Below are 10,592 nucleotides of genomic sequence, written 5' to 3' on the forward strand. Positions count from 1 at the left end.
TATCCCCTGACTTCGTGCCTATTTTACCATCATCTGTGTTTTCTCGGGTGTAATACATTGCATACACTTATTTGAAATAAGAGCACAAAGGCACAAGCACCTAAAAACACCAAATCTTACATGTTCTCATGAATATCCCTTGATTATCAGCAAATGAAGGCTCTTTGGAATGTGTGTTCCTGATTGCCAGCATGTACACAACAGCGGATAATCAAAACAGTGTACATTCATATGGTGATTGGATCGGTTATGGCGGCAAGAAAATAATCATTATCGGCAGCACATTGCCCTGTGTAAGTAGAGGATATGCTGCCGATAGCATACTGTGTATGGAGAACAGAATGATACATTACGATTTTGTTCTGTCCCCAGCCGGTGTAAAGAGGACAGTAAACAACTTGTTGTATAGCTGATTGCTGCTCATTAAGGTGCATTGGTGGGTTGAAATCAGCACATATAAAACCACCAATACTCTTAGTATTTTACAGGCTAGGCAAAAATTGTTACCATATCTGTGGTGTCCAGTCAGCATAAACGAGAAGGAAAAAGTGTTAAAATGGTTTCTCTTTGGTATATATCAGGGCAGGAAATGCCTTGATCTTACAGTAATGGCCGATAGTGTTGACACCCTTGACATTGTTCCAGAAAATGAAATATTTCTCCCAGAAAATTATTGCAGTTACACGTTTTATTATACATTTGTTTAATTCCATTGTGTGTATTGGAACAACAAAAAGAACAGAGAAAAATGGCAAATTGGACATAATTTCACACACAGCCTCAAAAACTGAGCTGATAAAATTGTTGTCACCTTTCAAAATTGTGGGTAAACAACTTTGTTTCAAACATGTGATGCTCATTCAGACTCACCTATGGCAAGTAACAGATAAGGGCAATATGAAAATCACACCTCGTATCAGAAACAATGGGGAGAAGTTGACTCAATCTTTGCCTTGTGTGTGCCACACTAAGCACGGAGAACAGACAGGAGAAGAGAACTGTCTGAGGACTTGAGAACCCAAGTTGTTTTTCACCTCAGATCTCAAATGTCAATCCAGATGAATGATGACATTTTCCACCCTTTCCTTGCAGCCTCCGATGACACAAAAAAGAAAATGTATAGCTCCATCTTGGTGGTCGGAGGGGGGCTAAAGTTCCACAAGGCTCAGCAGTTTCTGCAGCACCGAATCCTCAACAAGATGCCTCCTTCCTTCAGAAGAATGGTGGAAAATGTCGAAGTTATAACAAGACCTAAGGTGTGTATGTGTACAGTTGTGGCCAAAAGTTTTGACACCCCTGCAATTCAGTCAGATAATACTCAGTTTCTTCCTGAAAATGATTGCAAACACAAATTCTTTGGTATTATTATCTTCATTTAATTTGTCTTAAATGAAAAAACACAAAGAATTGTTCTAAAGCAAAATTGGATATAATTCCACACCAAACATAAGAGGGTGGATAAAAGTATTGGCACTGTTGGAAAAATCATGTGATGCTTCTCTAATTTGTGTAATTAACAGCACCTGTAACTTACCTGTGGCACCTAACAGGTGTTGGCAATAACTAAATCACACTTGCAGCCAGTTGACATGGATTAAAGTTGACTCAACCTCTGTCCTGTGTCCTTGTGTGTACCACATTGAGCATGGAGAAAAGAAAGAAGACCAAAGAACTGTCTGAGGACTTGAGAAACCAAATTGTGAGGAAGCAGGAGCAATCTCAAGGCTACAAGTCCATCTCCAAAGACCTGAATGTTCCTGTGTCTACCGTACGCAGTGTCATCAAGAAGTTTAAAGCCCATGGCACTGTGGCTAACCTCCCTAGATGTGGACGGAAAAGAAAAATTGACAAGAGATTTCAACGCAAAATTGTGGGATGTTGGATAAAGAACCTCAACTAACAACATCCAAACAAGTTCAAGCTGCCCTGCCGTCCGAGGGTACAACAGTGTCAACCCGTACTATCCGTCGGCGTCTGAATGAAAAGGGACTGTATGGTAGGAGACCCAGGAAGACCCCACTTCTTACCCCGAGACATAAAAAAGCCAGGCTGGAGTTTGCCAAAACTTACCTGAAAAAGCCTAAAACGTTTTGGAAGAATGTTCTCTGGTCAGATGAGACAAAAGTAGAGCTTTTTGGGCAAAGGCATCAACATAGAGTTTATAGGAGAAAAAAAGAGGCATTCAAAGAAAAGAACACGGTCCCTACAGTCAAACATGGCGGAGGTTCCCTGATGTTTTGGGGTTGCTTTTCTGCCCCTGGCACTGGACTGCTTGACTGTGTGCATGGCTTTATGAAGTCTGAAGACTACCAACAAATTTTGCAGCATAATGTAGGGCCCAGTGTGAGAAAGCTGGGTCTCCCTCAGAGGTCATGGGTCTTCCAGCAGGACAATGACCCAAAACACACTTCAAAAAGCACTAGAAAATAGTTTGAGAGAAAGCACTGGAGACTTCTAAGGTGGCCAGCAATGAGTCCAGACCTGAATCCCATAGAACACCTGTGGAGGGATCTAAAAATGGCAGTTTGGAGAAGGTACCCTTCAAATATCAGGGACCTGGAGCAGTTTGCCAAAGAAGAATGGTCTAAAATTCCAGCAGAGCATTGTAAGAAACTCATTGATGGTTACCGGAAGCGGTTGGTCGCAGTTATTTTGGCTAAAGGTTGTGCAACCAAGTATTAGGCTGAAGGTGTCAATACTTTTGTCTGGCCCATTTTTGGAGTTTTCTGTGAAATGATCAATGTTTTGCTTTTTGCTTCATTCTCTTTTGTGTTTTTTTTCATTTAAGACAAATTAAATGAAGATAATGAAGAATCTCAGTGCAGTGCTTGGCAGCTCCATAGGGAATAAATAAAGTTCAGGTTCCACACTCGTACTACTGCTCCATTTTTATGGAAATAGAAATTCCCCCCTTTTGCTAAGCGGCCGGACCCCCACCAATCAAGTTCGATAGCTAACTTTTTTGTATTCAGATAATACAGGCTCTGAAGAGACTGATAAAGGAGATCCTCACTGTACTTCAGTATACGACATCTTGATGAAAGCTATAAAATACTGTTATTTTCACCTAATGTATAGATTTAGATCTTCCATTACTCTTGGTGTATTGATTGTTTGTGTTTTTTTCCCAGGATATGGACCCACGACTGATAGCATGGAAAGGCGGCGCCGTCCTTGCTTGTCTTGACACCACTCAGGAGCTGTGGATCTACCAGCGGGAATGGCAGAGGTTCGGAGTGCGCATGTTACGGGAAAGGGCTGCATTTGTTTGGTGAACTATATGGACTACTTCTGCTGTGAGGGGGGATGAGTGTAACATTTATCATCAGAAAGCTTGTAATATATTTTTATTACTTCGAAGCAAAGGAGGAAATAAATCTTTATATCTAACATGACGGCTTTTTATTCATTGACCTTCAGTGGGAGATAAAACAAAATCGGAGAGCGATGTGATTCTGTGTATGAGTGAGTGGTCATTTAAAGGGGTTGTCCTATTGTCTGACTTCTATAGAAGATTTGGATACATGCAATTTCCACTCCTCTTGAGAACAGGGCTCCATTGCTCGGTTTTGCTTTTTTATGTGTATGGGTACAAAAGGATTCTGACATATGCAACAAAGAATTCAGCAGGATGAAACTTGCAGCAGCATAATCTAAAGCTCTCTTACATGGTATTTTCATCTGTAGCACTTGTTGTATCAACCTTAACTAAACCGAATGGCCCATCATCATCATCAGGATACATCATCAGTATCAGATTGGGATGTGGGTGCCGCACACTGTGTAGCGGCCCATCTCGAGTACTGCAGCACACCCACCCTGTGTAGTGGCCCATTTCGGGTACTGCAGCACACCCACCCTGTGTAGTGGCCCATTTCGGGTACTGCAGCACACCCACACTGCGTAGTGGCCCATTTCGGGTACAACACACCCACACTGTGTAGTGGCCGATCTCGTGTACTGCAGCACACCCAGAGTGTAGTGGCCGATCTCGGGTACTGCAGCACACCCACACTGCGTAGTGGCCGATCTCGGGTACTGCAGCACACCCACACTGTGTAGTGGCCCATCTCGGGTACTGCAGCACACCCACACTGTGTAGTGGCCCATCTCGGGTACTGCAGCACACCCACACTGTGTAGTGGCCCATCTCGGGTACTGCAGCACACCCACACTGTGTAGTGGCCCATCTCGGGTACTGCAGCACACCCACACTGTGTAGTGGCCCATCTCGGGTACTGCAGCACACCCACACTGTGTAGTGGCCCATCTAGGGTACTGCAGCACACCCACACTGTGTAGTGGCCCATCTAGGGTACTGCAGCACACCCTCACTGTAGTGGCCGATCTCAGGTACTGTAGCACACCCACACTGCGTAGTAGTCCATCTCGGGTACTGTAGCACACCCACACTGCGTAGTGGCCAATCTCGGGTACTGTAGCGCACCCACACTGTGCAGTGGCCAATCTCGGGTACTGTAGCACACCCACACAGTGTAGTGGCCCATCTCGGGTACTGTAGCGCACCCACACTGTGCAGTGGCCAATCTCGGGTACTGTAGCGCACCCACACTGTGTAGTGGCCCATCTAGGGTACTGCAGCACACCCACACTGTAGTGGCCCATCTAGGGTACTGAAGCACACCCACACTGTAGTGGCCCATCTAGGGTACTGCAGCACACCCACACTGTAGTGGCCCATCTAGGGTACTGCAGCACACCCACACTGTTGTGGCCCATCTAGGGTACTGCAGCACACCCACACTGTGTAGTGGCCCATCTCGGGTACTGTAGCACACCCACACAGTGTAGTGGCCCATCTCGGGAACTGTAGCGCACCCACACTGTGCAGTGGCCAATCTCGGGTACTGTAGCACAGCAGTGAATGACAGCAGAATCTCAGTACCTGGGCACAGCCAGTAAACTGTGTACAGAGCCGTGATGTTCTGCCTCCATACACTCATTACTTCCATCCTGAGTACAAACTGAAAAGACTGAAATCGGTGAGATTTTGTGTCATTTACTTACACACAACAGCAAAATAAATAGGTAATTATTACCATCATGTATGGATCACAGTCTGATTGGTCCACAAAGAATAAGTGTATTTATTATGCATGTGGTTCTTCTGACCGTTTTAAGGTTTGTAGTGACTTTGTTTTTTTTTGGTCATCAGCCTTAAACTAGAACAGTGTTCACACACAGCAGATTTGTTGCAAAACATTTTTTCATGTGGATAGCCGTTAAATTTAGTGAAATTTAATTTGTCCACCAGGTTTTTGCCACCTAATCTGAGAGCAGCATAATATAGAGACAGACCCTGATTGTAGTGATGCGTTACTTACTGTAGTAAACCTACTGACATGTAATTCGTCATATTCATGAGTTCTGTATAACTCCTCCCCCACCACTGATTGGCAGCTTTCTGCCAATGCACAGTGTACACAGAAACCTGCTAATCAGTGGTGTGGGCGGGGTTATAGAGGGCTCAGCATTCAGTGAACAGCTAGATCTGCAGCAGATAATATTGTGATTTTTATCAAAATTGCAGCAAGCAGCCCAGTAAGTGACCTATCTACAGAATTAGGTTCTCTGCCCCCACATTGTGCTGCTTTCAGATCAGGTAGCAAAAGTGCAGTGACAGATTCTTTTAAAATAAGACCGCAATCACTGATTAATAGGAAAGTGACAGAAATTCCTGCTGACCCTCGTGAATATACCTTTAAAAATTGAAGAAAATCCAGCGTGATGGATGCAGCGCTGTGATGATTGCATGTACGCTATTTGAAAAATGTGCTGATTCAGAATGAATGAGGACAGCCGTACTATGCAAATATTGTACAGTGTTGGCCAAAAGTATTGACACCCCTGCAATTCTGTCAGATAATACTCAGTTTCTTCCTGAAAATGATTGCAAACACAAATTCTTTGTTAATATTATCTTCATTTAATTTGTCTTAAATGAAAAAACACAAAAAGAATTGTCCTAAAGCCAAATTGGATATAATTCCACACCAAACATAAAAGAGGGTGGACAAAAGTATTGGCACTGTCCGAAAAATCATTTGATGCTTCTCTAATTTGTGTAATTAACAGCACCTGTCACTTACCTGTGGCACCTAACAGGTGTTGGCAATAACTAAATCACACTTGCAGCCAGTTGACATGGATTAAAGTTGACTCAACCTCTGTCCTGTGTCCTTGTGTGTACCACATTGAGCATGGAGAAAAGAAAGAAGACCAAAGAACTGTCTGAGGACTTGAGAAACCAAATTGTGAGGAAGCATGAGCAATCTCAAGGCTCCAAAGACCTGAATGTTCCTGTGTCTACCATGCGCAGTGTCATCAAGAAGTTTAAAGCCCATGGCACTGTGGCTAATCTCCCTAGATGTGGACGGAAAAGAAAAATTGATAAGAGATTTCAGCGCAAGATTGTGCGGATGTTGGATAAAGAACCTCGACTAACATCCAAACAAGTTCAAGCTGCCCTGCAGTTCGAGGGTACAACAGTGTCAACCCGTACTATCCGTCGGCGTCTGAATGAAAAGGGACTGTATGGTAGGAGACCCAGGAAGACCCCACTTCTTACCCCGAGACATAAAAAAGCCAGGCTGGAGTTTGCCAAAACTTACCTGAAAAAGCCTAAAACATTTTGGAAGAATGTTCTCTGGTCAGATGAGACAAAAGTAGAGCTTTTTGGGCAAAGGCATCAACATAGAGTTTACAGGAGAAAAAAAGAAGCATTCAAAGAAAAACACGGTCCCTACAGTGAAACATGGCGGAGGTTCCCTGATGTTTTGGGGTTGCTTTGCTGCCTTTGGCACTGGTCTGCTTGACCGTGTGCATGGCATTATGAAGTCTGAAGACTACCAACAAATTTTGCAGCATAATGTAGGGCCCAGTGTGAGAAAGCTGGGTCTCCCTCGGAGGTCATGGGTCTTCCAGCAGGACAATGACCCAAAACACACTTCAAAAAGCACTAGAAAATGGTTTGAGAGAAAGCACTGGAGACTTCTAAGGTGGCCAGCAATGAGTCCAGACCTGAATCCCATAGAACACCTGTGGAGAGATCTAAAAATGGCCGTTTGGAGAAGGCACCCTCCAAATATCAGGGACCTGGAGCAGTTTGCCAAAGAAGAATGGTCTAAAATTCCAGCAGAGCATTGTAAGAAACTCATTGATGGTTACCGGAAGCGGTTGGTCGCAGTTATTTTGGCTAAAGGTTGTGCAACCAAGTATTAGGCTGAGGGTGCCAATACTTTTGTCTGGCCCATTTTTGGAGTTTTGTGTGAAATGATCAATGTTTTGCTTTTTGCTTCATTCTCTTTTGTGTTTTTTCATTTAAGACAAATGAAATGAAGATAATAATACCAAAGAATTTGTGTTTGCAATCATTTTCAGGAAGAAACTGAGTATTATCTGACAGAATTGCAGGGGTGTCAATACTTTTGGCCAACACTGTATATATTGGTACGCTATTAATGTACCGCAACAGTCAGCTTGCCGCCAGCCGCTGCGTCTGTTACGTGCACCACAATGACAGTGCGACTATCAATATCTGCGCAGAGGTGTAAATGCTGCATAAAGCAATTTAGGGGCACCAAGGATCTCTGAATTTTTAAGAGTTTATAGGGAGTCTCTCGGCACAGCATGACTGCTCTAACCAAGTACAGGCACTCGGTGCACCCTTGGCATAGCCAAAGATTTAAGTGCACCTCCCCACCTGTTTCTTTTCCATTAATCTTTGCCCTTCTCTGGCTCCTGTAAAGCCAAAGCAGTCAATAAAAATATAGAATGGGGGGGTGGGGGTGGCGGAAATAGATAGTAAAACAAGTAGGTGGGAATGAGCACTGAACTGTTTGGCCACACCAAGGGTGCACCCTGTCCCTGTACTTGGTTTAAACATGCATTCAGTGCTGACAGGCCCTTTTAAGAGATCGATGGCAACATTTAAGGAGTTAAACAGCAGCGATTGGAGCTAGCTCTGGTCACTGTTGATAGAGGGTGGATGCCAAGGTGTATAATAAAGTCGCCGTTAGGCATGTGTGGAGCAGGTTTAGTTCCTGAGCTTGCTCCATACACCATCAGAAATGGGACTGGTGGCGTAACTAAAGTCCCCTGGAGCCTGATGCAAAATTTGGACCTGAGACCCCACCTACATGTTGGTCAGATGTATTGGCTCTTGTAGTCTAGAACCAATAAAGACGTGTTCACCCTCCATATAATAATGTCCCCCGACCTGGGCACATGTCCTGCGCTCCTTACTGTAATAATGTCCCCCATCCTGACCCCTTCCTTGTATAATGTTCCCCATTTTATAACATTGGGCCCCTTTCCTGGTTATAATGACCCCCATCCTGGTGTAGAGTCCTCCTTCCTGTGCCTCTTCTGGTGTAATGTCCTCCATCCTGGTATAAGGACCCCCATCCTGGGCCCCTTCTGGTGTAATGGCCGTCCTACCGGTCCTTTCCATCTCCTAAAACAAAACCATTCTTCTTGCCTTCCTCCACTTCCACAATATATGTTGTCCTAGTCTGTGGTTAGAAGCTGACTTCAGTGTGCCAGCCTTGGGCGGCGTATGACGTCCCTGCCATGAACCCCTCGTGACTGGCACGCTGACATCCGCTGCCGGCCTCTTATTTGCCAGCAGGGTGTATTTTAGTGTAGGGAACTGACGGATCTCTGCACCGCCATACATTTCAGCGGATTGTGCATCATGGGGCTTATTTTTTGCGCGCCAAGGATGTTTTTTTTTATTGATACAATTTTGGTTGTTTTGATTGCCCGGTATTGCATTTTATTGCAATGTTGCGGAGACCAAAAACAACAATTCTGGCGTTTTTAATTTTTTTTTCTTGTTATGCCGTTTAACGATCAGATTCATTCTTTTTATATTTTGAACTGGCGTTTCTGAACGCAGTGATACAAAATGTGTATGAGACTTGAAACTGTGATCTTCACGGGGCGGCGCTCATAGCAGATAGGTCCTGCAGACCTCCGATTGTCATGCCGACCCATCGGTGCCCTGCGATCATGTGACGGGCGCTTGCTGCCCGATTATGTTAAATGCTGCTGTCAGAGATTGACATTGGCATTTAACATGCTAACAGCCACGGGTGGATTGCGATTCCACCCGTGGCTGTTAGGGGTACATGACAGCTGATCATATCATAAGGGCACTGTATCGTGATGTGCTGCAGAAGAGCACAGAAAATGTAAGTCTGCGGAGACAAGCTGTAGCTATGAAAAGTCAATATGACATCTAGACCAGATGACCAAAGAAATGAGGACAACTCCAATCATAGAAGACATCACCCATAAGGTACCGAAGTGTGAATGTTTGTATTTGATATGTGCTACATATAATCAGTACTGCAGTTCATGTTTGGTCTGCAGTCTGATGATGGCTGGTAACAACAATAATTCCCTGAATCTCCTTACCATTGTAAAGGGCATGCTGGGAGTTGTACTTTTATGCAGTACAAATGTATATTGTGGGGGCTCATCTGGCATTGCAATTGATCTCAGTGCTAAGTTTGGTGAAGCTTTCATATACTGACTAGTGCTGGTAATGTATTCCTGTACTGATGGTGGTTCTGGTGATGTATTCCTTCACTAATGGTTCGGGTGCTGTACTTATGTACTGATGATGTAATCCTTCACCGTTGATGGCTCTAGTGCTGTGTTCATGTACTGATGGTAGTTTTGATGCTGAGTTCATGTACTGATGATATTGATGTATTAATATACTAATGATGTCTCTTGTGCTGTTTGTGTCGTGATGTTGCTTCTCATGCTGAAGTCATGTACTGATGGTGGTTCTGATGTATTCATGTACTCATTATAGATCTTGTGTTGATTTCATGTATTGATGGTGGTTCTGGTACTGTGTTAATGTACTGAGTGTGGTCTTAGTTATGTATTCCTGTACTGTTATTAGTTCTGTTTCTGTACACATGTAGAAATCCATAACTTGTCAGATGACGTGCTACATGGTTTTTTAAAGAAAGTCTTGTGCCGTTTGACAAGTTAAGGATTACTAAATCTGTATTTGTCAGTAGTGAACTTTTGTATATGAAGTTCCCCCGTTGCTGTCATTTTGGCTCTCCTGTTCCACAGGCTGAGTTTCATAGGCGATCATAATGGTTTGTCCTTTAACTACTGTAGTACTGCAGTATATAATATAGGTGATCAGACAATCACAGGTTCAACTCCCCTAAACAAATAAAGTGAAAAATAAGTCTCCCTACCGCCTTATCCCTAATTAAAAATAAATTAAAAATACACATTTAGTATCGGCACATCAGTAAATATCTGGTCCATCAAAATTCGCAAAAAATAAAATTCATTAACCAGTACAGTAAAGAGAAAAAAAATTGAAACCTCAGAATTGCATGTACTTTAGCACCTAAACCCCCTAAAAAAAAAATGCAATAAAAAGTGATCATAGAGTAGTGGGTACCCTAAAATGGTATAAATAACAATGTCACCTAACAATGCTTAAGACAAGCTTGTGTAGCTCCATGGAAGGAAACGTAAATGTTATGGTTTTTTTTTTTTTTTTGGTTTTTTTTGTTTTTTTTAATATATAA

The 10,592-nt window shown here is 43.4% G+C and overlaps 1 protein-coding gene across 1 annotated transcript in view; it reads left to right on the top strand.

The window, feature by feature from the left end:
- Positions 1-3,390, top strand: part of ACTR8 (actin related protein 8) — a 44,813-nt gene extending 41,423 nt beyond the window's left edge. Inside the window, exons 12-13 of the mRNA XM_073574158.1 lie at positions 1,093-1,256; positions 3,132-3,390. Of these exons, the coding sequence (XP_073430259.1) occupies positions 1,093-1,256; positions 3,132-3,275 (308 nt within the window). The 3' untranslated portion in view covers positions 3,276-3,390. The remainder of the gene's footprint in view (positions 1-1,092; positions 1,257-3,131) is intronic.
- The last annotated feature ends 7,202 nt before the right edge of the window (positions 3,391-10,592 follow it).

Source organism: Dendrobates tinctorius, unplaced genomic scaffold, assembly GCF_039654945.1.
Source record: "Dendrobates tinctorius isolate UK_male_01 unplaced genomic scaffold, ASM3965494v1 ptg000038l, whole genome shotgun sequence".
Lineage (NCBI taxonomy): Eukaryota > Metazoa > Chordata > Amphibia > Anura > Dendrobatidae > Dendrobates > Dendrobates tinctorius.